Source organism: Scophthalmus maximus, chromosome 9, assembly GCF_022379125.1.
Source record: "Scophthalmus maximus strain ysfricsl-2021 chromosome 9, ASM2237912v1, whole genome shotgun sequence".
NCBI lineage: Eukaryota > Metazoa > Chordata > Actinopteri > Pleuronectiformes > Scophthalmidae > Scophthalmus > Scophthalmus maximus.
The window spans coordinates 12,412,507-12,440,326 of record NC_061523.1 but is presented as its reverse complement, the minus strand read 5'-3'; the positions used below and the strand labels follow the sequence as shown (position 1 = coordinate 12,440,326).

Sequence of the window (27,820 nt, the reverse complement as noted above, 5' to 3'; positions counted from 1 at the left end):
GTTATGAATTTCAAGGCGTCCTCTCATATCCTGGGAAAGGAAGATGAGAGCCAAAGTAGGAAAGAGGCGTATTTGCATGGTGTGTGCACGCACGTGTTTGAAAGAGAGCGACTGAAAGAGGAGAGTAAAGAGGCTGAAGCTGGTGAGGGAGGTGTTGAGTGTATTTATGTGGGACAAATTGAAAAAAGAAAGGGAAACAAAAGCAGAAAAACAGACGCACTGTGTGAGAAAAATACAGGTTCACTCAAGCTCATTTTTTCTCTCTGTCTAATTGTTTTACACTTAATTCTAGCAGTGTGATTATGTAAGTGAAGTTATTTTCCTGAGAAACTGAGACTTTCATGTTTGTTTCCAAAGCAGGCCACCACAAGCTCTGCCAAAACCTTTTTTCTTTCTTCTTTTTTGCCTGGACCTCTCACTCACTCTCTCACTCTTTCTCTTCCTCTGCATTGTGTTTGTTGTTTCATGGAGGGGTTAGATGCCGTCCAGATTGCTGTTGCCAATAGAGACTGTCTCAGTTCACCTCCAGTTGCTCGCCACTCTATTCATAAACAAATCCCTCCAGCTTGGGACCTCTGAGCTGCTACCTAAGAACAACAAGCAGAACTCGATCTGTATTTTGAAGTTTTTCCCCCCTCTGCTCTCTTCTCTGTCTCAGTTCGCTCCATTTTTTGAAACTTCCCTCTCATATGTTTTTCTCAGCTCCCCTCCACTGTTCCCTCCCTCCTCTCCCTCTCTGCCCTTCTGTCAGCTTCAGCAGGGCCGCACCACTGACACTCCCCTCGGTGTGAATCTGTCAGGGAAGGAGTGTGCATGTCTCCATTGGGAACACATTTTTTTTTTTGGGAGCAGTGGGCAGGCTTTCTCAAAGTGTGAGAGAGGAGCGAGAGGAGACCCCCGCCGTAAACAAACAGCCGGACCCAGAGTGGTTCCTCCTCCAGCGGACTGCCGGGACAGCGGAGATTAACCTCAGACGCTGAACATCTGAGGGATCTGTACATCTGAGGCAGCAGCCCCTGTAGAGACAACCAGCTGGACATCTCTCCTCTGATTTCAGAAGGAGTGCTGGCCCGCAACCTCCTCGACAGAGAGGGAAGACTCGTCTGTGCATCTAGGATTACTCTGAAGGTAAGAGGTCTTATACTCCCCCGTCACTGTCAAGGATTTTACCTTAAGTCGTGGCTGCTTGGCAGGTGTTGGCAGATGTGAAGATGTAAGGGACAAAATGTGGAAAATTCACTTAGCCTTCACTGGAAGCCCACTGTGACAGACTGAATTTCATAGCTGTCTGTCGCCCAAGAGGAAGCTCCTCATCCTCACAACTTTCGACTGCTGGTTCACAGAGCCATTTGATGTAAGCTGGTAAAATAGTCAGATTTAATACCTGAAAACAAAACCACGAAAAAAATGGCATTACAGTCTGTTTTGTGGTGTGATGTTGTTGCTAGTTAATGGTAATGTGTCCGTGTTGGTGGTATTTGCTACCCGCATGTTTGAATGTGTACACAACAGGCATTACAATGTGAAAGAGTGTGAGCAACCTGTTCAAACACGAGCATGGGTGATGGTTTGCATCTCTGTACATAGACACCTTTTCACACTTTACATAGTGAAACCTTAACAATGTTTATCCTCTCGCTGGGAGAATGCGTTCGACAAGGTATCCCAGGGTCGCAGACACACACACACACACACACACACACACACAGACACACACACACACACACTGGGCCTTTATAGCACAAGCTGGTTTGTATGCGCTCCACTTTGTGCTTCATTGCTAAAGGGCTTGTTTATACAGCCCTCCTCAGCCATCCTGGGTGAACTGACGGTCCTCACCACTCGGCCCATCAGTCTCTTTCCTCCCATGGCAAAAGCCATGGCTGTGATGTGATATCAGACCTGGCATCAGTCACTGTCACCAGCATCCTCTTTAACTGTCGATGGATGTCCATTTAGTGATAACACACACCAGCTTGAATTTATAGCTTAATGCCGTTCTGCTGTTATCAGATGCAAATCTGGCATGAACCCGTGACTCGGTCTCGTCGGAGGATTGCAGACCTGCGCGTCTCCTCGCATTCATCAGAAGAGAAGGTTTTAGTACCCGGAGTGAGTTACATTATAGCTATGTGGGCTATTTCATGGCTGAGACATGTGGCTCGCATGTCTTTCCCTCTAATCTGCCACATGTTTTGCACCTGAAAGCTTCCCCACTTCCCCGCCATGGACGGCTGCTGTGGTGTTTAGTTGTGTTGGGAGTTGTGTTTAGTCTGGATAAGTGCACCTAGAAAGGACCTTTTTTATGGGAGAATCGGAATTAGCATTTGTCTTAGTCACAACAACGTGTTTTGTGTCTGCTGTTCCCCTCCTCTTCAGTTTGGACTTTTGTCTTTGCAGTCTTTGATCGTCTCTGGCTCTGCAGATATGTTTGGTCCAGGCATTGTCCAGTACTGTTGTTTCAGATGAACTGTTGGAAAATTGCATGCATATCATACCTTTGCCATCAATGGTATTAGCCTGTGTTGTATTCATATCATACTTTCTACCATCAGTAGGATGCCTCTTGCAAAACACTCCACAGAACCAGCTTAAAACACCACTCTACGTTTTAGTCTGTCAGATCTTTATTGAATTGACTTGTGAAGTTTCATTTGTCTCCTGACCGGTGGGGATTTTTCTGCCTGTGCGTCAGGCGGCTGGTATGTACTACAGCAGACCTCCTCTCCCCAGCCCTGATGCAGGGCGGCCCATTCGGCTCCATTCCCCTGGCCCAGACCTAATCCTTCGTCATCAGCTGTTTCCTGGTTCCCTGGGCTCTCCGCATGCCAGTCGCTCTGAGAAAATGTGCTTCACATTATGACCATGCAGAAAACATGCCAGGAGTCGGATTTGACTGCCATGTGCTCCGGAGCGCCGGTATGTAACAGTTTGAGCTCGGCAGTGAGTTTTGAAACTCCCAAATCCCATTCTGACCTCTTGAGATTTTTTTCTCCCTGCGCTGAGCACACAGCTGTTGAACAACCACGATGTCAAATTTACTGTGACGTTGTTTATATCTGGATGAAGTTTATGGATTGAAAAACAATTTTGACCTCGCAGACACCTTATCACATGATTATTATTACACTTATTGATGACTGTGTATATTTTATATATAAGTATAGCAGTCTGACTCATTCACTGATGCTCAGTTATTGTCTGATTCGTGATTCATCATTCATACTTTTGAACTGAGTTGTTGTCTCGTTGTAAGCCTGTAAGTCTCATGCCTCTCTGAACATCACTGCTTCTTTAATGATGTACTTGGACACTGTACTAAAGTCATATAGCCTTAATGACGAGCACTAAGTGGTGTGGTGATGCAGCATCCTGTATGGCGGCCCGTCCATCTGGCCTCCTTCCCCCCCCGTTCCCTCCTTCTTTTCCTCCTTCCCACTCACACAGAGCTTGACAGGCAGCTGCATCTCATCTGCAGTCCGAGAGCACATCAGCCACTCCTGCAGGTCGGCTCCTGGAGGAATTGTCTCTATTACGAGTTATCATACCAAACCTTTGGAAAGGAAAGTTTCCTTAAAGTGCAAAGAAAGATGTAATTTTCACACTTGCGACAGAAGTGGTTCAAACATGTGGGTACGGCGGATGAAGGTAACCAAGTATGTTAACTCAAGTGCCTGAGTACAACCAGTGGTGTAGCACCAAATTCTGGTCCCTATACATGAGCAGGCTCTGTGGGCCCCTCCACAATTGTTTGAAATATGTACTTCAGTCTCTCAACCAATGTATTCAGCCAATTTTGAATTAATTACTTATTAAACACTAATGAAAAACCAAAAAAAGTGCAATTAGAGCCCCCCCCCCCCCGGTGTTGTCAACATGTCATGTCTGTGCACCAATCAAATCTAGGTTTGGCAACTTTTTAATTCGATTGCGATGACAGTTGTGGGGTTATGTTTCCTGGCCACTGTCAAACAAACCCCTCCCACACAGGGTATTGTGAAGTAAACAATATAAATATGCATAAGAAAATATAACAAGCTCTTTTTTTCCAGGACCAAAACTTTACTGTTTCCAATTTTGTCATAAATATGAAATGTTTTGGAGAAATATACAAAGTAATAATAGATAGATATGCTTGGTAAAAAGATCAATACCACTCCCAAGGTAAATGTAAGGCTCCAGCCAGTAACCATCTACCGCAGGAAACTGTCTGGCTCTGTCTGAAGGAAACAAGAGCTGCCTTATATATTAGCATATACATACATACATGCATACAAATACGTGTGAAAATGACTTTTTGCCATTAAATAATCTCGCATATAACTCCCTGTAGAAGTTGGTTGCCAGTCTTAATTACTGTGCTAAGCCAACTGGCCGTCAGTCATTAGAGTCATATTTACCTCAAGTAAGATTACTTATTATTTTTGCCTTGTGGTATAACTGTCTTTACTTCTAAAAATGGGTCTTTTATTCCTGTATGGGTAAAGTATTATGATCGTTTCTCTGAATTTACTACATACGGGGAAAATCCAGATTTTTTTTTTAGCAGGAAGTTTTGGTCTCCATCAGATTCTGTTAAGGCAACACACTTTTATTGCGGAGCTTTGCTGTCCTCGCTCCAACTAAAACATACTGGAAATAGTGATACAGTGCAGTGAGACAGGAGGACTAAGGAAAACAGTCCATTGCTTTTTCAAGATAAGACTATTCCACAAAATGGGAAAATGGTTTGTCTTATAGTTATGTGCTGCTTTCTTTGGGGTACAGTGATTTTTTTATTATTATTGGCACTACTTCTGATTTGTCAATACCAATGCATAGATCTGCATAAAATAACATTTTGCAGAAACTGCACAGATAATATAAATGGTCACCCAGGTCTGTGCTCCTCCTTCACTCCCCGGGCCTTTATCCCTGTGTTTAGGGAAACAAGTGGAATTTAAAGCCAGTTCGTCCTAATTGTATTCAGCTGTTGCTGGCTCTGTCTTGTTGTGTGTGGGTGTGTAAGAACAGAGGGACTGGAAGTGCGTGTAGGCGTCCTCCACTTCTCACCAGGCAGGCTGGGGGTCTTTCACCCTCAAGTGTTAGTGGGATGGGAAAAAAGTGGGAGCGGTGGGGTGTTGTACCCTGCACAAGCGTGGGGAGGTCTTGAAAGAAAACGTGGGAGGATGTAGTGCTGCTCGCAAAAAAATCGGATATACTTGTATTCCCTGAGAAAGCTGTTTGCATTGTCTGGGACTAGGACAAAGCACACACATAATCATAGCCTTACTGTGTGTATAACAAGATTTACTGTTGAAGAAAATTGTGGAAAAATGGCTTCTTTAATTTTTTCTTTCTTTTATTTAGGTTCCTAAATTAGTAGAAAATGAGATAATTAAACTGATATCAAACACTAGCCACATCTAAGGGTGTAATTCTACGACCGTCAGTTTTACCCAGAAGCCCCTTGCATCCCCCCACTGCCACTACAAACAGCATTTACAACTCTGTTTAAAAGGGAGCAAAGCAAAAATCCCCAGTTTTCCAAACATGTGTTGATTCGGCATGAGCACAGAGTCACGTTGTTTGCTGAGGTAGGATCTCACAGCCTCTGTATCCGACAGCTGGACTGAGATTTATGCACAGGAATATTAGTAGAGGATTTATTTAATGCGCCAGAATCTGATAACACAAACTTGAGCTGGCTTCACTGCAGCTTCAAGCTCCAAAATTACAGGATACAAGCTTCTTTTTGCTGATACAGAACTTTTCAAAGTTCTGCAGTCCAGCTGAGCAAGTGTGAAATCCAGTTGGGAATCAGCCAACAGTCTTGAAAATGGCTCCATGGCCCATAACTTTTGCTTTTCCCCCCCGGCCACTACAAGAATTTGTTTCCAGAAAAAAAAGCTCTAAAAACTCACTGTACACTCTCTGCAAAGGGCCCAATATTTATTTCAAATATTAGAAGTTGGTAGAGACCCAGCTAAAAGCAAATTAAAAATTGAACCATATCAGTTGAAACGGTTATGTTAACAGCTTGCTTTTGCTGCCCCAAGTGGTTAACATAGTATATAAGAATAGTAAATACAGCTGTAAATTGAAACTGTATTTAAACAAAATGAATAAAAGCAAAATATATTTGTGCTGTGGGGATATTTCCAAGTGAAAGTGTTTGAGGCTGCGCCGTCTTTCCTCTTATCTTTTACACTATGAAAGATGGATTGCTGCGATACAAACACAGGCTCCTCAGGCATTTCCTGCTTACAGCAGCTCACGTATTCTAACAGCATGTTGGCGACATGTGTGCTATCCCAGCTGAAACTGCCTCTTCCTCGTGAGCCTGCATATCACTCACTTTTAGTCTCGTCGGAGGACAGTGAGAGCTGTCTGAGGTGGGAGCACGGCATCATGGGTCTGCTGCCGAGGGACCAGAAGGTTTTCCTCTTGGGGGGGCTGGCCTGTCCGAGATGGGTGATAAAAATGGAGGTTTGTTTTAACAAAGACACACCAGGTCATATTTTTCCCACAGAGCTTGCCAGGGTCCTGCTGCTCAGAGATATGTCAGGAAAACCTGACATCCTTCTCAAAAAGAAAAAAAAAAAGACAAACTGAGAAGACAATAAGCTGCAGTGTGGCTATTTGAGTGAAATGATTTAGTACTCATCTTAATAAAGTGTCAGATGACCTTGATAGGTCGTATTCTGTCCTAGATGAGCCATGATTGTTTGCATTGGAAAGAAGCGACTGCTAAATTGGAGATGTTTGTTTTGCAAATCACAGCTTCCTGTACACTTGAGACTGTGTGTGTGCTCCCTCTGCTGTCCCACTCTGTGCTTTGATGTGGTGTTTCCCATAAACTGTGTTCTGTATGTCTGCGTGCTCCCTTTGCTGTTTTTTCCCCCCACTGTCTGGTGCTGTGTGCATTATTCCTGTGGCGCGTTTGTCATGCTTTGTCATTGGCCTAATTGGTCCGCCCTTGGATGTTTTTTTTTTCCTTTTCGGTTCTCTCGTTCTTTGCTCTTTGTTGTTGTTTTTCCTCGCTCCTGATAGGGATTTTAGATCTTTTCTGCGCAGCGTGTTATTTAAAGGGTTTTTCCTCTTTGAAGACGTTGCATTATTTGCTGCTGGTCCTCAACTCATTGTGGCATCTCTTGTTGTCCCCACGAGTATTTGGTTAGTGGTGGTGGTGGTCTGCTGTGTCACTGATGCATCACTGACTAACACCCACACGATTCCAGAAAATGTACTCATACAGGAAGTCAGAACTCTCCAGCTGCATGTTTGCAGCTCACATCTTTCTCTGTTTTGTTATAGATTACTCCCCCCCCCCCCCCCCCCCCCCCCCCCCTTTTTTTTCTTCAAATGTAACCCCCTCCCCCTTGGGAGACACTTAAGCAAACAGTTGGCTGCAAATGGGGTTTCCCACCTCATTGAGGACTGCTTCATCGCTGCCAGATGTTTAAATAAAACATGTCGATATAGCATATATAGATAATCCCAGAAGTGGGATTACAGGCCGCTGCTGAGGGACCTGAGTTTACACACACACAAGCTGTATCCTGAGGCTGCGCGTGGGCTGTGTGCGTCCTGCTGGGGTCGATTTTAGCATTCCTCTTCATTCGCTGGTGACACGTTGAGTGTAGCGCGGCTGTCTATGAAAACCGGGAAGGGTCAATCAGCCACCACATTCCCAGCATCTGTGGGAAAACTCATATGGCAGGATAACAGTAACAGCCCTCACGGTGATTACTGTGCCATCACTTGCATAAACACTGTTTGTTTTTCTCAGACCCCCACGATCATTGTGAGACCGAGGCATCCCGTTTCAAGGATTAAAAAGGCAAACAATAAACATCTGGGTTAGAAAAATGTTTCGCTGATTCTGTGTGTGATCCTTAAGACAAGCTCCCTTCCTCAGACTCAGACCCACTTGACTCGATTTATGGATATGGACGATGTTTCTTTTCAGTAATTTGTCTCAAACACCATCCAATTGTCCCTTTGGTTCAAACAAAGTGCAACCTTGTATTTTTGGTATTTAAGTGTTTTCATGAAGTGGGTTACAGAGTCACTAAATGCTGCCAAACCGTTGTGGCAGATATAGTAGTGTCCTGACTCCTTTAATGCCCCATACCGTGGTGGCTGTAGCACAAAGACCTCACCAGGATAGGGCATTAAAACAGCCATGTCCTCAGTGCTGTTTGGAACTACTGCTGCCACCTCACACCACCTCACACTTTAATGTTACTGTTGCAGAGTCTTCAATCTTGGATTGATCTCTGTCTGCTCTCCAGTCTGCTTTTCCTTCGACCCTGTGATCCTAGTCAGCACGTTTCATTTGGAGGGTCAGATTCCCTCTCTGAATCCCCCGCTGTCCACTGGTCAACATGAAAACGCATCGTGTTGCAGGAGCCAAACATTATTTTTCCGTTCCTTCCAAAGAACCCCGAATGGATATTCGCACACACCTGAATTTTTGTTCAGCAAAGAATGTTGTTTTTGCTTTTTGATTTCAGATGTGATTTCACATCCTGCCGTAGCGCTAAAATAGCAGTCTGGCTTGTTTTAGCAAATACAGCATCAGCAACCAGTCACACTAACATTTGTCAGTTGTCATGCTGACACATGCCTCTGGCGCCGGCGCGTTCGGCTGTTGTCGCTCAAAGTCATCATCACTGACACGGAGGTTACTTGGACTCCGTGATGTATGGCTTCCTCAGTGGACAGTCCCTCGTTGCTGCAAGCTGGGGCCCTCTGGGATGAGGTGACCCCTCCGCTCCCCGTCGTCATCACCAGCAGGGTCCCAAGTGTATCAGCGATCCTGGGAACGTTTCAGAGGAATACTGTGGGAATGTGAACTGTACACAGACAAGGGTGAAGAGAGCAAGAGGTCTGTGTGTGTGTGTTTGTGTGTGCCCATAGTTTTTGCAGAGGATGGGTGGGGGTTGGGGTGTAACGCGGCGTAGGTCTCTGTGTACAGTGTGAGTTTAAGCATTATGCTGGCACGCAGCATGCACTGTGTGTCAGCAGCAAGCCATGTGTGTACGTGCGCATATGTATGAACTACGACACACACAAAAAATCTCTCTCTCTCTCTCCCTGCCTGCCGCTCCTCACCCCTTTTTTATTAGAACCAGGAGGCGGGGGAGGAAATGGACCAGTCATGTTTTTGGAACAACTCAAGAGCTTTTTCGTTTTGGGAACGGAAGTGCCAAAGGCAGTTAATTTAGGGAGACAACGTGTATCTGGTTCGAGTAACTGGCTTTGGGTTAGTCATGGAAATTCATGCAACTCATCACCACTGTCAAACTGATCGGGTCATCATTTCTCTCTTGTACCTGGAACTAAAGCCGTTAAAAAAATCTGCAAATAGGTTCAGTTGTATAGATGCAAAGATGGTGTTGCCAGATATGTTGAGATAATAAATGAAAACCCCCTAGTAGTGTCATCTTTAAAACATCTTGAATTACATAATGCATATAGTCCAAGTTCTTAAAATAGAGATCATAAAATTGGACTGCATTATCTAGTAAATGGGGTGAGATTTCACAAGATATGTTTCACAATGTTTCCACTGCCGCCCTCACTCTCTTCCTCCTCCACCCTCGCTCTTCCCAAGGCTGCCTCTTCCGCCCTCTCTCTCTTTCCCACCCTCTTGTGTACAGGCCTGTGATCCATCCTTAACTGTTTCCAGACGCCTGTGCACTGCAGGCCTTAACCCCTGTTCCAAACATAACAACAAACCACACTTACCCTTTTCGTTTCCCCCCCCTCTGCCCTCTTACTCTGCATTGAAATTATCATTAGAACATTTTAAGGTCTTGGGTAATGGTGGTTAATGTTGGTGATGGGAGGATGGTAAGTATTAGTGACCTCTGACCCTAATAGCTGCTGAATTCATTCTGGGATGTTGGTATCTCTTTGATGTACAACATGATATCCCTTTAGTATTAACAAACCACAGCAACCTTTCAGATCTCCAAGTACACTCCTGTCGGAGGCTTGGGTGAATGCCCTCATTTTCACTTTTGTTTACACCAAAACCAATTAATGGCTCAGCACGGCTCTAGAATAGCTTGGACGCAGCATTGTTGCCAGTGAGCGTGTTGCAAAAGCTGCACACAGTGACCCGTTTGTTTGCGGTCAGAATGCTGGTGAACCAGGAACAAAAAGGAACCAGACATTGTCGCTCTGTCCTGGTGCAGCGAGGCATCAAATACCTTCAGAGTGAGCTGCATCTGGACCTCCGACTCCGTGTGGAGGCCAGAATCCATTAAAGAAGGCAGCTTGACAGCAACTGAATGTGCTTGTGTTTGCTTCTTTTTAGAATGAGCAGAGCAAAGTTTTCTTGTCATTTCCTCTGATTGGAAGCAGATTTTCCTGACACGCATTGTGATTAATTTGCTAAACTCTTCTAAACTTAACGCATCCCGCTTGATGTCACGAAAACAGGAATCATTTCATTATTATAGAAAAGGCCTTTTTCACGTGGATAGATGTTGTTGCGTGTTAAGTGGGATGAACACAAACTAGATATTTGTTCATGTAGAGTTTTATTGAATTTTTCTGTGGACAGAATGACCTGTGATCTGGTTCGGGGTTTTGACCAGGGACGTTTTTCTTGTCTGTTTGTTTGCAGAACAAACTGTCTGAAGAGATCCAACATGAGGATGGCGACGGCGTCCATGCTCCATCTGACAGTTACAAGTGAGAACTAACTTTTCAATGAAAATTTTTAAACTGCCAACAGGCAGTTTTGCAGGGGAGTGAAGAATGTGATGCCAGGTCTTGTATTACGTATTTCAGTATTTTAAACCTGAAGAAACCTTTTTCCTCATACACGGGTAAAAATTGCGCTAACTGTGGAGGCAGCTTATTTCAAAAAGGCTTTATTTAGCATATATACAACAATTATCTCAAGAAAGGTAAAATCATACAGTTGTGTCTATTTGGATCGATGTCCAGCACTTTGATGTTAAGGACAACTGATGAATTCAAATCGACCTCTGTCATTTTAAATACATCTGTCACTGACAAGGCATCATTATCCTCCCACTTACCGCTCCAGACTACTCATATCCTTCATCATTTAGAGATAGAGCAGGATCTGCCTTGTATTGTTGATGTAACCTTTGACCTCATGCTGCTGTCTCTCTGACCTCCAATCTGACCTTTTCTCCTTGTTATGTTGTGTCAACTCCAGCTCTCCTGTGTATCTGCGTCTCTGAGTTGTGTTGCCTGGAGATCACGCCTGATGACAAAGAGTTCATCCTGGCCAAGGGGTCTTCTCTCACCCTTACCTGCTCGAGCTTCGGGGAGACGACCTGGGAGTTCAAGAGGGATGATGTGCCGTATTTCCAAGTGGAACAAGTTCAAAATGTGGGTCAAAGCTACCAAATTGTGCAAAGCGAAACCACATCCAGTGTTCTGACTTTGTCGAATGTGAGCTGGAAGCACACTGGAGTGTACCTGTGCGTTGATCGACACACTGGAGAAACTAAAGAGGTTCTTGTGTTTGTCCCAGGTGAGGTCTGATCTACTCTTCACACAATCTAGTGTCATAGCTTATAGAAGATGTCTGACTTTTGTTTCATCAACAGGGAACATGACAGTATCTCCTTCACAAAACAGTGAAACAAAATAATTTCCCAGTGCCATCCTATATATTCATCTCTGCAGGTTTTCAGTTTGAAGTGTGTTCACATTGGAAAAGTGAAAAAAAAGAACTGCTGACATCTAATATTTTGCCATATTGCAATATGCATTGAATGGTGTTGAGAGTGTCCCAGGAAGATCAAACCAATAATAATAGTAATAAGAATAATAAGAATAAGAATAATAATAGAAAAAATAAAAATATTTTGCTTTCTCTTTGTGAAAGTCACAGACCAAGTGAAGCCCTCATAATATCATTTTATCATTTTTTTTATATAAAATGCTGATTTTTGTGTGTCCACAAAGTTTGTATGTATTGAATTGGGACACAGCAATCTGAACCTTGATTTCATTAACGGAAATGGGTCTTGTTTCTGTCCATATAGACACTGATATATGGTTCATAGAGCGCTCCCATGGCATGGTAACTAAGACCAGTGAGGAAAGCACCATCCCGTGTGTGGTCACCAACCCAAACATCAACGTCACCCTGTATAATCGGGACACTGACCTGCCCATCAGAGGACATTATGTTCCCAGTGAGGGGTACAAGGCACCGCTGGAGGACAGGACCTACATGTGTCGGGGAGAGCTGAATGGGGAGGTGAAAGAGTCTCAGGCATTCTACGTCTTCAGCATTGCTGGTAGGTGCTCAGGTTAGGTACTGGTTAAAGAACCAACTCCCCCCATGTGTGCTGAAACCCACAAGCACATGCACAGTGTTTGGCCCCTTTAATTCAATTCCAGCATACACCCAAACTGCTCAAGTTAACGAGTCTATCTCTTTAAAGCACCATAAAGGACCTCATAAAATGTCCACTGACATTTCTCCAATCATATGCAGCAAAATGTACAAGTCTCATAGCCAAAACACTGCACTTTGTGTCCAAAAGTATAATTCATTCTCATTTCATCAGTTATGCTACATTACAGCTCTTTGGTGGAGGAGTTGACACTTGAGGGTGTGCAGACAGATTTTTGGGTAGGAGATGATAAAGTTAATACTGGACTCTTAGAGACAGCACAATGAAAAATACTACTCAAGCTGTGTGAAGAATATTTTGTACTTTGTGAAGTTTTAGTTGCTGAGATGGAACAACAGGAGCCAACTGTAAAGTTCACTAATATCAGGGACCTAAATATTAATTTCTAGGGTTTTGTTTTTGACCAATTAAGTGACTGACTTTTACTGAAAGAGACCTTTCTACATATTTTTTTGATTAATCCCCTCCTCTTCCTCCCCCCCCACACTCTCTCTTCCCGTCCCAGTCCCTGAGGCCATCGACGCCTACATTAATGCGTCAAAGACGGTCCTGAAACAGGGTGAACCGCTGACAGTAAACTGCACGGTGCACGGAGTGGAGCTCGTGCATTTTTCCTGGGATATCCCCAACGGAGAGGTGAGTAGGAGTGGAGCAGAACAGGCACTTTTGTTCAGCTTTTCCTTCGTGATCACTCATCATCACTTCACGGCAGAGACTAAATTGCATCAAGATGTACAGTAGAGACACACCTCAATTTTTATCCCCCTGTGAAATTGTACTCATACCACATGGTGTTTGTATCGTAAAATCCCAAATCGTTTATTTTAGATAATCTACTGTGTATCCATGGAGAACTTTTGACTTTGTTCAGGAACTTTCAGACATTTTTACTAAAACTATGAAATCAGTTACACGTGGAGGCAACATCACACAGTTTTCATGGGTGAATCTGTCTGATCAGGCAATGATTCCCAGCACTCAGCAATATGTCGTCTTAAGGGGATTATACACTTCCTGAAGAAAGAAAAAAAGTCCAGATGTTGGATCATATTCAACCTGATAATAAAGTGCCACATTCAGAGATTCGTGTTGTTTCTTTCGCAAAGCCTATTGCGGTGGAGCCGCTGACAGATGTCCTGTCGGCCATGAGCATGCGCTCCTACCTGATCTTCCCTCGTACCACGGTGGCCCACAGCGGAAACTACGTCTGCCATGTCCATGAGGGTGTCCAAGACCAGACTGCCTCTGCCAGCGTCAACATCACTGTGCTTGGTTAGACACAGACACAGACACACACACACACACACACACACACACACACACACAGAACTAAAACAAACTGATTCCAGACAGATTATTATTGTGTTTCTCTGACATGAAGAAGACTGCCTATTATCCAAACCTTCGTAAGTCAAGGTGAGGGGGCTGCTTCTTTTAAAGGAAATGAAGATCACTTTTATTTATTTCTGTTTAAGCATGAAATAAACCTTTGACATGGTGTGGATGCCCTGAATGATACCTTGAAAACCTCGGGGGCAAAGCAACTCTGTATTTAGTCTTTTGGAAATAAACTCCAAGTTCACAAGAAGTGTTTGTCTAACTGAGGTTTGACTCCATACATTAACGTACAGTAAGTCAGCAGCTGAGCAGCTAAGCCGTCTTGCAGGCAGTAGATGAGAGAGGCAGTGGAAGCAGCATGCTGAGCTTTTCTCCCTTTCCGCCCTCTGTCATTCACTGAATGTGTTTGGGTCTGTGAATGCTTATTCTGTCTGCAGCGAGGTGTGCTATGTTTATGAAATCCTTGAATAATGTGAACCGCCATGCTCCATCGAGAATGAGACAGTGTAGTAGAGCCGACTGGACATCTTTGTGGAAAAGACAGATAACAAACAGGACAAGTGCAGCACACTGTCTATAGCATAGTGTCCAGTAAAGTAGCTTCAATTCCAAAAGAGTTAAACACAAAAGGAGAAAGTGTGTGAATAATAAAAACAATATAATTCAATATTTTTATGTTGCTGATGATTTAAATACTTTGTCCCCCTCAGAGCGAGGCTTTGTGGATGTGAAACCTTCCCAGCAACATAACATTTCAGCCAAGCTGCAAGAGAACGTGGAGCTGAGAGTTGAGATCGAAGCCTACCCTCCCCCTCAGGTCCGCTGGAGCAAAGACGGTGCCACGATCCAGGGAGACAAAACCATCACAACCAGTCAAGAGCTCGAGATCAGGTCAGACTCTTCAGCTGTCCTTTGACCTTATGGATGCCTCAAATACCATGAAGCACCTCACAGGTCTTGATGAATTTAAACAATTAGCACTGGTCCTCTGCGAGGGTGACGGCCTCCAGGGGCATCTAGCTCTTGTCAGTCATCACCAGATAAGGCCTCCGCAGAGGGAAACACAATACTCTCTAGAGGGCATGACTCCATCATTCATTACACAGGAACCTTAAACACAACAAAAAACTGTCACAACTCAGAAATGTCTTTCAGAAAAATGCCAAACAGTGTGTTAATCGCAGGACCACAGCACACGCGAAGCGACATATCATCCGATGGAGAAACTGTTCACAGACGCCACTGATCACCACCACCATTCAAAAATGATAAACATCAAAAGTGACTACTTGTTTTCAGTTATAATAGTTTCATATACAATAACATAAAATACCATATGATTGCATAGCTGAATAAATAAAGGAAAAAACATTTCTGGTGATAAACAAATCTAAGAGTAAAAGTCTCCAGTTCACTAGACGCTATATCATGTATGGTTTATGAGAAAGGTTTTCCATTTAAATTTTTTTACTTACAAAGAAAGGTTTGCAGGTTTGCAGGTGTAATTTAGAAAAGGTGACCAAAACTTTCAAAATCAAAAAATTTCTTACGTTTCCTTCTTGACTAAACATTAACGCTTGTTAGGTGCAATATATGTATCTGTGCAAAAAAGGAAAGTTGCAAGCAGTTATGAGGAGGATCTTATCAAGAAGTTTAAAATGAATAGGGGAGATGCATTCCCTCGAGGGTGGACCTCAAAGAACAGCCCATGGTCTCTCTTAATTTCCTTAAATATTCCCTGGAGTCCCCTGAGGATAATGTCCAAATCTAGAAATTAGTTTGCACTCTGAGAACCATTGGAAATACTTTACATGTCCATAATCTGAAAAACAGTTTGAGCATGATTCATAACAGATATAGTAGCCTGAGGAGAATTTAGATCGAGTCATAAATGGCCATTAGTCAAATCTCTCCCTTAATGTTAAAGAAAAAGAGCAGTAAATAGTCTTTATATATATTTTTATTTTTATTTTTTTGTTTCCTCATCTCTTTTTCCATTTTTCTTCTGTCTTAGGTATGTCAGTATTCTCACTTTAGTGAGGGTGAGGACGGAGCAGAAAGGCCACTACACCGTCCTTGTAACCAACGGAGATGACACAAAGGAAGTGACCTTTGACCTGGAGGTCCAAGGTGAGAGGTTTATCACAGTATAAGGGTGTTTTTTGTAAATTGTTTTTACTCCAGCCACATAAAATTGGTCATGACACACAGACTAGTTGAAAATAATCTTTGGACCTAGGAAAAACCATGGACACACACTTGTTTTCATTCATGTCAGTAGTGATTAACGACCGCTGCACCCCCTGTGTGTAGTTCCCTCTCAGATTAAAGACCTGAGTGACCTTCACCTCCCGGGGAAGAAGCACATGGTGACCTGTGTAGCTGAGGGGGTCCCAACCCCGACCATACAGTGGTACAGCTGTGACAGCATGCTCAAGTAAGTCCCGCCTCCACCAATCAGCGCTCAACTGTCACACAGTGAACACTAGGGGGCTGACCAGGCACAGAATTTTTTTTTACTTTCAAATCATGTGCATCTGCTTTGACTTCATGCTACAACTGATTCAACCCGCTGATCTCGTGTCCCGCTGCAGGTGTAGCAACCAGACAGCCGTCTGGCTGCCACTGATACCAAAGCCAGAGGAACTGGGCATCCAGACCAGTGTCAGCAACAGTGTGACTCGTAAAACCAGTCTGGTCCGGAGCCAGGTGACCTTCCACAAGCCCCAGCAGGTCACAGTCCGATGTGAGACCAGCAACCAAGCAGGTCTCGTCGACAGGAGAGACATCAAACTGGTGTCCAGCAGTAGGTGTCACGTGAAAGCATGTCAAATTATAGTGTTTTTTTACGTTACATTCATTTAGCTGATGCTTTTGTCCAAAGCAACTTACAATCAGTTTTACAGTTTTAAGCTCTATATTTTTAAGTTTTATATTTCCATCAGTTTAAAGAACATGTCCAAAAGTTATATTTAAATTGTTTTTATTAAACATTATTCTGCTAAATGTGCAGTATACTGCTATAAAAAATACAAACAAAAATGATAACATTTCAAATGACTGTATATTATGGTTAAAACAAGAGTGAAGTCTGTAAGATGTGTATCTTAGAGATGCAGTCCAAGGTTTTCACCAAGCAGCAGGACTGTGAGTTTGAAGGCAACATGTTTGTCGAGAGTTTCTGCCTCATCCAGGCTAATGATCAGTGTCCTCTTGCCTTTCGCAGCACTGTTCTCCCAGGTGGCAGTATTGGCTGCTGTTCTGGCCTTGGTGGTAATCCTTATCATGTCTTTCATCATCCTCATCGCTGTATGGAGGAAGGTAAGATGGACGACCTCAACTTTCGCTTTCCTCTTCAGAAGTCATATTTAAATTAAGACATTATCGTGAGTGAAAAAGTACGAAGGAAACCTTTTGTTTCGGTGTGTCATTTTTTCCTCTGTGCATTTCCTCCGTCTTGTCAGAAACCGAGCTATGAGATCAGATGGAAGGTGATAGAGTCAGTGAGCCAGGATGGTCATGAGTACATCTACGTGGACCCCATCCACCTGCCCTACGACCTGGCCTGGGAAATGCCCCGAGACAACCTGGTGCTGGGTGAGTCTGCAGGCAGACAGGGGACAGATGAATGTTCAGGGCGCTGGGGCAAACCAATGCTGATGAGAACCTGTAAAACGTATCAGTACTAAAAATGAATTAATGCGGATTTTAGGCATTTGGATTTTCCATTTGGTTTCCTTTTTTTACTTTTCCCATATCCAATCTCTTTTATCGTTTTTATGGAAATCTGTATTGGCTTACATTTAAAGGATAATTACGTATGAACCACTTTTAATTGGTGGGATTCTTCTTCTTAGGTTCAATTAAGTTAATTTATTGTTTCTTATTCCACTGTTATTTGATTCTTAACCAACATACATGCTTCAACAGAGTTCAGCTCAATTAGGAAATTATTGGATTTTACTCACTAAAATATTCAACTTTTGTATAATTAATTTAAATGAATTGACAAACTGTTAAAATCCAATAAAACATTCAACTACTATTTTCAGCTAGACACTAAGCTTTAAAGGTGTCACAAGAACTCTCAGCTATTCAACCCTTTTCAGCTTTTTGATGTCTTATACCAATTCATCATCATCATCATCATCACAGTTTATGTTTTTACGCTTTTTTCCGACTGTTTTAGTTTGTTATGGTGATCTGCAGGAGCAAGTTAGGGGGCATCACACAGCAGCTGCTTTGCTTTGAAGAAACCTTTTGGACTTTGATTATCGTAGCTCCCACATCAGTCACTTCTCACAAACACTAAACAATCAATCAAACCGTAGGTGGATTTGTTTTTTTGTTGTAAAATTGCTGTATCTCCCAACGTTTTGACACCACAAACATCCTTAAATCACTCTGTTCAGCAGAGACTTCTCTCTCACACAGTACAAAAGAAACTTGATGTGATCAGAACTACAGTCTTCGAGTGATACGCCGGAGTTCGAGAGGTGTCTTTCAATGCCTGTGTGAACCAGCTGTAACTAAGCAGTTACCATCACCAGGGCAACCATTAATGGCAGCTGAGCACACACATCTAGTTCAGATCAGCTGATTAGACTGCAAAGACACTGCACACACACACACACACACACACACACACACACGAATATACAAGCGGATTAGTACCACCATAACAACAACCACAGAGCACGGGGGGCAGCCGGACGCAGCCAGCCTGGCAAGAGACGGCCGGGCGCCAAGCCTCAGGCTAGACACAATATCTCAAAAGGAAAACATGACCATTACACAATACAATATTGATGCAAAGAGTTCTGTTTCAGTGCCGTACAGTGAAGAGATATTACACCAGTTACTACATTAGTTATCAAACGGTGGTCACGCAGAACAGCCCAAATGTGTGTGGTCTGGATACAGCTCTGACTACGAGTGAATTCGAAGCAGAATTGCTTCAAAGCTGCTTTTATTCCAACAGCCAGCAAGGCGCGACTCCACTGTCCATCTGTAGTGAAGTCGAGTACGAGGCAATGACCATACGGTGACCCTCTGGGACAAACTTAGAGGCGTCACATCCATGAAAATTGAGGTCATCAAAACTAAATGACAGAATTCCTAAAAACAGTCCTCTGCATCATACATTTTCATTTAGGCGTTAGGCAATCAGAACTGTTGGCAAGAATAAAAAAATAATAAAGTAGTGTTGTGGGATTTAAACCGCCCTTCAGAAAAGAAAAAAAAGCCCAGAATATGAGCAGGCCACCATGAGCTATAGGGGATGGTTAAGCTTCTCTGAATTACAATAAATCTGTAACATTAATTTGCCACAAGCAGGCCTGATCTTAAACAGTTGACATGTGCGATGACAAATTTTTGTCCATTTCTCAGGCAGTGAAACCTCACTGTTAGTATTCCTGCACAAATCTCAATTCATTCTTATCTACAAAAAATGTCTCTTCATCTAAAATGTTTCCTTTTTTTTACACAATTATAATTATCATTATGATGGTGCATGACACCTTTTCACACAAGCAAAAAATGCAAAAGGGATGTTTTTACAAAATGTATATTTTGGGGGAAATTATTTTGGAAACATCATTTCATTTCACAAGCTTAGATTATTACTGACCCTCTGTTTGGCTCCATACTCTGCTTACACTACAGTTTGTTATTGGTTTGGTTAAATCATATAAATTGACACATTTATTATTATGATTATCCTGTCACTCCTGTTTTTTTGTTGGTCCATTTATGAATTACTCAAAGCCATTTGCCAAGGTCTTGTGGTTCTCATGTGTATTGGTGTTTCATCTTTGTTAGCTGCAACAAAAAATTCATATGATAGACCAAACAGACTGTTAGTCAGTCGTCTGCTTGTGGTTTTACTGCTCCTCTCACCAGGTGACTTTAGTGCTGTGGGTGGTTTGGGTCATATGGGCGTAGTTGAGGTTAAAATGATAAATTGAGTTTGTTAAACTTTCCTTCTTGGCTTTAATTCCTCCTCATTTTTTAAAGCTCAAACCCTTTTCTTTGACGATGTGTTGTTGGTGGTCAGCTGCTCCCTTCAGACTCTGTCCTACTGAGTCCTTCTTTGTGTTTCAGGTCGCACTCTTGGATCAGGAGCCTTTGGCAGGGTGGTCGAGGCAACTGCCTATGGTCTCGCTCATTCCCAGTCCAGCACAAAGGTGGCAGTGAAAATGCTGAAGTGTAAGGAGCCCAATTTGAAAAAAACAAACAGTTGAAAGACATGTGCATTTGTGTGAACAATGTAGAGACCACAGCGGAGTCCGCTCCATAGCTGTCAAATATTCAGACACCAGTGTCGTGTTGCTGTGAGCTCAGAAGAGCAGCGTCCTGCTGAGCTTTGGTTTGGCTGCCCTCCTTTCAGCAGGTTGGCAAGGATGCAGAGTGTCCTTCTCTCAGTGTGTTTAGTTCTTCTGTTCTCAAACCTACCTCATATTGTTCTACTTTTATACGTGGTTCTCTCTGCGTTCTGCTCTCCCTCCATCCAGCCACCGCCAGGAGGAGTGAGACCCAGGCCCTGATGTCAGAGCTGAAGATCATGAGTCACCTGGGTCCTAACCTCAACATTGTTAACCTGCTCGGGGCCTGCACCAAACATGGTGAGCATCACAGTGAGCATCAGTAATATACAGTGCTAATATATAAGATACAATTTGATAAGTTGCCTCATTCATTCACAGTGCCTGATACAATAGCAGTGAGTATTCTCTCCAATGGAAACTGTACTGTCTGCTCAGCAGAATGGCCTGCCGAACAAACAGATTTGTTTGTCCAGAGATATTGAGTTTTTTGAGATATTTTGTTGTTTGTTTTATTATTATTATTCTCCTTTTTCTTGGACTGTGAACTCTGAAAGGGAATTTAGCATAAAATGCAATGACATGTCAATACCCTTATATGGAAGACAATTTCTGACCTTCCACAGAAGTAAACCTCTGAAGTGTCCATCTTTAGACTAGAGACAGGACAAAAGTGTCCAATCTAAACATTATAGCTATAAATTCTGGTACATGCAGTGTGTGTGTGTGTGTGTGTGTGTGTGTATATATGTAGTGAAATTAATACCTTACTAGTGTTTGGAAACTACCAAATATTAATTGTTCTTCTTCCACCAACCAGGTCCTCTGTACCTGGTGACTGAATACTGTCGTTATGGCGACCTGGTGGACTACCTGCACAGGAACAAGTACACATTCCTGCAGTACTATGCCGAAAAGAACCAAGATGACGGCTGCCTCATCTCAAGAGGAAGCACTCCGCTCAGCCAGAGGAAAGGGTAAGAAGAACTATTATGTACGTATGTATATGTACACATTTTTAAAAAAATCCCCATTGACGGTCACACAAAGGAGCAGCTTGTTTAAACTTGTAGAGGGTGGTCGCGGGATTCCATAATGAAATATTAGGGTTGTTTCATACCAAGAGATTGGCACAGACATCCTTCTTGTATGAAGTCCGATATGATGCGGGACCATGAATAAATGTGGTCAGTCAGTACATTTTATCCCTGCAGCTATGTGTCCTCGGGGAGTGAGAGTGACGGCGGATACATGGATATGAGTAAAGACGAGCCCACAGTCTACGTGCCCATGCAGGAGCAGATAGACACCATCAAGTATGCAGACATCCAGCCTTCTCCATATGAGTCTTCCTACCAGCAAGACATTTATCAGGAACAAGGTTTGATTTGTGCCACACGTGTGTCTGTGTTGATGTAACCCTCAAGAGTGTTGACAAAATGACATTTCCCAGTGTAATTGATTAAAAACACGTGTCATGAATTGAGCCCAGTGAACATTGGGATACTTTTATGATGTGAGGCCAACCAGTAACCATCCGTCTGCTTCTCACAGTAGGGGGAACTCTGTGAAGATAAATGTGTAAAAAGCTCAATCAGTGAACTACAAATAGTGGAATCCATGACCAGACTAATTGTTTTAGCCTCATAAATCGATGGATACAGCTGGTTTTTGCAGTGACAGGACGGCCAGAGTTCCGCCAACAATTAGACTAGACTAGATGTCTTCATTCATGAGCTGCTCGTCACCTTCTCCTCCACTAATGTTTGTCTCCTCTCACCTTGCTATCATATTCAGACGGCGGCAGATTAGACCTGGTCATCAGTGACTCTGCCAGTCTCACCTACGATGATCTTTTGGGCTTCAGCTACCAAGTGGCAAAGGGGATGGAGTTCCTCGCTTCCAAGAATGTAGGATATTCAAGTTCCATAATAGTTAGCTGTAACCCATATTCACTTTTGTGCCAAGATTTCGACGATAGGATTCTCACCACTCTCGAGTCTGCACACCAAATATGAAGCTACAGCCAGCATGCATCATGTGTAAAGCCAAATGTGAAAAAGCAGTGTAATTTTATTGGAATTTTTATCATTCCACCACAGTGTGTTCATCGAGACCTAGCTGCCAGGAACGTCTTGATCTGTGAGGGCAAACTCGTGAAGATCTGCGACTTTGGCCTGGCCAGAGACATCATGCATGACACCAACTACATCTCTAAAGGCAGCGTAAGTTGCATAACAATTGCAAATTCACACACACACACACACACACACACACACACAAGTACACTTATCATTGGCTAAATAACATACTGTAAAAAAGCAATCAAGAGGATCCCTAATTATAGTAAATATGTGGACTCTTAACCCTGTTGACTGTCTTAGTCTAAAATAGCTTTTCTATTTCCTCACATGGAATGTTTTCTTTTCCTTTTTTTCCATTCAGACCTTCCTGCCACTGAAGTGGATGGCACCAGAAAGTATTTTCCATAATTTGTACACAACCCTGAGCGATGTGTGGTCATACGGCATACTGCTTTGGGAGATTTTCACACTGGGTCAGTTCAAACACACACACACACACGCGTTCAAAATGTCCATTGTGCAGGATTTTAGGATTGAGTGTATAATCACTTGAAACTATGAACCATTATGTTTTCATGACCTCGGTATCAGCCCTTCATATCTACATCGTCCACACAGTCGACCATGTTGCGCTGTCATGTTTCTACAGTAGTCCTGAAGGGACAAACCAAACACCTGCTCCAGATAGAGCCTCTCACTGGCTTAAATTATCCGAGGGCCCCTGTAAGATCTCCTTTGAAGGAGAGGGTGAGGCGAGGAGTTTGAAGTTGGTTGTAATATGCAACTTCACCACTAGATGCCACTAAACCCTACACACTGACCCTTTAAAGGCTTATAGTATAAAATGTAGGTCACATTATACTTGCCAAGCATCACCTGTTTACTTTAAGTTAATTTCTAAGGTTGTACATACACTACTGGACTCTTGATAAACTGTAAAGTAAAACAAAAGAAAGAAAGAAAGTCCCAGTGTCCAAAATGACAGTAAATGGAGTAACACCAGGATATAGCTAATTCTTAATGCCATGTCTGTTTCAACGGACAGACCAGGTTGTTGTGTACTTCAGTTTTGAAAACTCATATGAGGTCTAAATCGTATTAGGCACAGTCAAGCTTTGAACTCAACATTTTTACTCTCACAGTATTGTGAGCTTTTCCCTTTTTTTAAAAAAAAAAAAAACCCTCTTCCCACGACATTTTGAAACTAGCATGAAAACAAAGGGAACAGTTTATATTATGTGTAAGCCTGAGTGATGGGGAAACAAACTGACAATCCAGCTTCTGTAAGCGATAACCAAAGGTTCTCTGTGCTTCACTGCTGACTTCCAGGTCCATTTTTCTTCCAGATCTGGGTCAGAACAAAATACTCCATTACACAACAGATGGGATTCAGATAATCAGTTAGTTTCTTTCTTCCCGGCAATGAAATGAATTTCACTAATATGAGAAATGTCTCATAGGTGAAGGCAGTGTTATTCTGTGTGCATGACTTCTGAGTCATCTGAGATTTCAATCTCATTCGATTTCCAGCATCCGCATGGATTTCAAGGCTAACTTTTGAATGATTTGACATGCTTTCTGCAGGAGGGACCCCCTACCCTGATTTGCCCATGAATGAGTTATTCTACAATGCTTTGAAGAGGGGCTACCGAATGGCCAAACCCGCCCACGCCTCTGATGAAGTGTGAGTCTCACTGTCCACCTCGCCATCTCGTTGCCTTTCCGATATCTCCTCTTACCTGACGTGAAGCTGAGAAATAAACTCTTTTTCTGTTGTTTATGTTGTAGTTATGATATCATGAGGAAGTGCTGGGATGAGAAGTTTGAGAAGCGGCCAGAGTTCTCCTTTCTGGTGCACAGTGTTGGGAACATGCTGGCAGACAGCTATAAAAAGGTACTTTATTTATAAATAATCTGTGTCCAGACGCACTGAGCTGCCTTATTCATGTTAAACTGTGTCCGTGGACTTATTATATTCCTGATCTTCCAATGTTATTTGACATTTTACACTTCTCACACTCCTATTCACTCATTGTCAGCCTGTCCAACCCCAAGTGGCTCATTTGAGGCCTAGAAATAATTCAGACACTTAACCAGGACCAGGATACTACATTTTGAAGGGTCAATTTTTACTTTTACTTTTTTCTTTTAAGAGAATATTTACACTGTGGTATTAATACTTTTACTTCAGTAAAGGGTGTGAGTACTTCTTCCATCACTGCTCCTTGTTTTTGACACTGTTCTATAAATATTTTTTATCATTAAAGGAAAAATATTCTTTTGTTTGTTCTGAGAGCTATGTAGTAAAGACAAATAGATATATACATCTTGAAATTTAGATACATGGTTTTTAGACCATGTTACCAGTAGTTGAATAAAAAACTTAATTAACATGTTTGTGGTTCAGCTTATTTATGATATTGCATTGATTGGTAGCCATACACGTAGAAGCCAGAAGAAGATATATCCAGTCAGTAAATGACATGAAGTCATATCTGGAGAAGAGTAGAGAATATTTCACTGGACTATGTGTGTTTAACCTCTACAAGACAGAAAGAAAAAGAAGAAAACTAAAGTATCTAGCGTTCAGTTGCAGGTGAAATGAAGCAGCTGACCATTTTTGATTCCTCACAGATTCTTTAACAACCCCAGTCTAACCAAACATCACTCAAATGATCAAACTATTGCCTCCTGACAACAGAAATACAACCAAGTCAACGACAACTTCATGAAGAGTGACCACCCGGCAGTCGCCCGCACCAAACCCAGACTCTCCTCACCCTTCCCGATCGCCAATCCATCATTTGGCTCCCCTTCCCCCGCCACCCTCTCCTTCCCACTGGATCCCTACAACCAGAGTCCGAGCCCAGGAAACTTACGACCAGAGACAGACATGCAGGACGTTATAACGTCATACAACGAGTACATCATTCCCATCCCAGACCCCAAGCCGGAGGACGTTTTCACCGACGCACCGTCAGGAAGCCCTGCGAGGTACAATACACAGCCGCTGGAAAGGCGCTGCAAATGTGTGCCACATGCTGCGGTTGCAAAAAAGGAGGAAGATGTATTTGCTTAACCAGAGCATTTATTTTCCGTCCACACACCCACACATCCAGATGTTGAGCTGAGACAATAGCTGTACTATGAAGGCAGATGTGGGGAAATGTCTTTTTATTGCACATCAATAAATACACAGCCAAGCAAAAGGCTTTTAAGACCAATTTAATGTTTGACTATAAAAGGCCAAGTTCTTTTACCAAAACTATTATTTGTTAACTTGGATTTAGTTTCTGCTGTGTGAGTTGAAAGAGCTGTCATCATTTTGAGAGTGATTACAGGCTCCACTCCTGTGCTTTGAGTTTTCAAAGAGCTTTCAAATCCTTGCGTATGTTTGGATCACAGATTGAACCTTTAACAATTTAAAATTATTAAAAAACCTTATTCAAACATTATTAAAATTAAAACAAGAGATATCCACCACAAGGGCCAATCAATAACAAGACTATTCATGAACATACTTCTTATAACCTTTAGAAATTGTACTGTTATGGCCAGAGCTGAAACAATTCACAAGATTATTTTGCAATTATAATAGATGATAGAGGATTTTCTCATACATCAGTGGACCAAAAACATTGTAAAAAGAATTATGCATTACTTGCAGCTATTTATGACCTTTCAAAGGTAAATATTTTAGTTTGAGTTGTATTTCTACGAATGAGTCAACTCTTATATTTCTTTTATTTAGGATGCTAGGCAGATCCTGCTTAATGAAGTACTGTCTTTTATATTACTGATTACATTTCAAAAACATAGTAATTTAGTGCAAGTGCAAGCGTACACACAGTGTACATTTATCCACACAATATCTTGTATTTTATTGAAAATACATGCATGCAAAAATATGCACCATTCCTTTAAATTGAATCAAAACAGAACAGGGAGGATCACAACTGAGATAGAAATATAACTTGTGTTTGTTGAAGCTAAGGTGAAAACAAACACATCACTGAGAGACATTAATAAATACTGACCAGCACGATTCATATGTGTACAAAGAGTGAAGCTGTGTTTTGTTCGTTCCTCCCTCAGCTCCGAGGCTCTAGAGGAGGAGAGCGACTCCATGTCTCAGGACACGGCCGACACTCTGCCAGAGGAGGACAGGCTGGAGGAGACCAGCGAGAGAGACGCTCTGCTGGGCTCGTCCGGGACGCCCGAGGTGGAGGACAGCTTCCTGTAGCCACATGTAGGATCCCTGAGGAAACACAGCCCTTTTCAGAGGGATTTTGTTTTTTAACATGCCTGAAAAAGGGAACGTGACTAAACTAGAATGTAGCAAAATGGAGACCGAGAAGGCAATCTCTGTATTTCCACTAAGCACTCTAAAAGTTTTGCCCTTCTTCGAATTTTTCTTTCACACTTAATACCTCCGGGACTAAAAACGGTTACAAGCGGTACAACTAATGAGCGTGATGTTATCAACTAGTCATTTATTGGAAGCTTTTCACAATTTAAATATGGTACTTTTCATCTAGCTCATATAGAATTAGTGAGCACAGAGGTGTTTACTGTATTCTCCATTGTAGCCAGAGACTTATGAGGCCTTATGAGACATTTATTATTTAGCATTATGCCCCTCGTTGTCTTTTATTACTATATTCCTCCCCACCTTCTCAATCAGTGTAGGTTTTTAAAACACAGTTTAGTTTTTTTGTTTGGTTTTTTCATGAACAAATTTATCTGTTGCAATAATACAAAATGATTAACACAACAATAAATAACAAAATACTGTCTAGACAAGAACAATTCCAATATTAATGGGAATCATTGACATCAATTTTACTTTAGGTCCATAATAGTGCATTTTCCCCCTTAACCATGAACACAGCTGTTGTATAGTATTTTTGTACAAAGTTATTCCCAGCAGATGAAATGCAGACAGAAATGCACTGTTTTACTATAAACTAAGCCTTTTCTCAGTTTTACATCCCATAGAGCCAGAATTATCCAGTTGTCTTTTGTTTGGTTATGAAATGTGTTAGTCATTTGTGAATTTTGAATAGCGTCTTGTATTTTGAAAACTTGTTTTTGTGTAGGCTTAATTCATTGTTCTGTGCCAGATTTGCACTTTATATAGAAAAATGTGGAACTTCACAAAAATGTTGAACAGAGAAAGAAACAACTTAGAATCATTGAGAACTTAAATATGTTGCTGTTACGAGTGACACCCAGTTTCTTGGATGACAGACGATTCTCAAGTGACAAGGATAAATACAGCGTATCACTGCCTTAGCACATGATGGCACACATGAATGCCTTTGTGAAAGACTGAGATGTTTGTGCAGCTATTGTTGCTTGCTGATATGAAGGGCTACTGTTCTCAAGGAACCTAGATAGCCATATGTGCACATGTAAAAATGATGCTTTTAGTCTTCTGTTGCATTGTTCAATGTCCACTTACACATTGTCTATTTTCATTACATAATCCACCATTTAAAACAACACATTTTATTTCCTGTAGCATTTGTCACACAGTTTAAAATGCACAAAAATCACAGTATCACAAGCTATGGTACCAAAGCTCTTCTTAACGTTTACAAATGTATTTTTATATGTGTCATTTTATATGTTGTAAATTTGAAAATAAATGTGTATTATCATAGTATTA

At 42.2% G+C, this 27,820-nt stretch overlaps 1 protein-coding gene across 1 annotated transcript; it reads left to right on the top strand.

Annotated features, from left to right (window-relative positions):
• Positions 1-602: 602 nt before the first annotated feature.
• pdgfrb (platelet-derived growth factor receptor, beta polypeptide) lies at positions 603-27,817 on the top strand. The gene is made up of 23 exons (XM_035650192.2): positions 603-1,128; positions 10,622-10,689; positions 11,186-11,506; positions 12,024-12,281; positions 12,907-13,037; positions 13,508-13,673; positions 14,450-14,630; positions 15,754-15,869; positions 16,053-16,176; positions 16,334-16,545; positions 16,966-17,060; positions 17,204-17,336; positions 19,845-19,949; positions 20,255-20,365; positions 20,886-21,042; positions 21,280-21,446; positions 21,863-21,975; positions 22,168-22,290; positions 22,511-22,622; positions 23,734-23,833; positions 23,938-24,043; positions 24,851-25,143; positions 26,245-27,817. The coding sequence occupies exons 2-23, from the start codon at positions 10,647-10,649 to the stop codon at positions 26,390-26,392; spliced, it is 3,315 nt and encodes a 1,104-aa protein (XP_035506085.2). The 5' UTR covers positions 603-1,128; positions 10,622-10,646; the 3' UTR covers positions 26,393-27,817.
• The last annotated feature ends 3 nt before the right edge of the window (positions 27,818-27,820 follow it).

Coding starts and splice junctions, on each gene's coding strand:
- pdgfrb (XM_035650192.2), top strand. CDS start 10,647: ATGAGGATGGCGACGGCGTCCATGCTCCATCTGACAGTTACAA. Junction 13,674..14,449: donor CGTCAACATCACTGTGCTTG/GTTAGACACAGA, acceptor TGTCCCCCTCAG/AGCGAGGCTTTGTGGATGTG. Junction 15,870..16,052: donor CTTTGACCTGGAGGTCCAAG/GTGAGAGGTTTA, acceptor CCCTGTGTGTAG/TTCCCTCTCAGATTAAAGAC.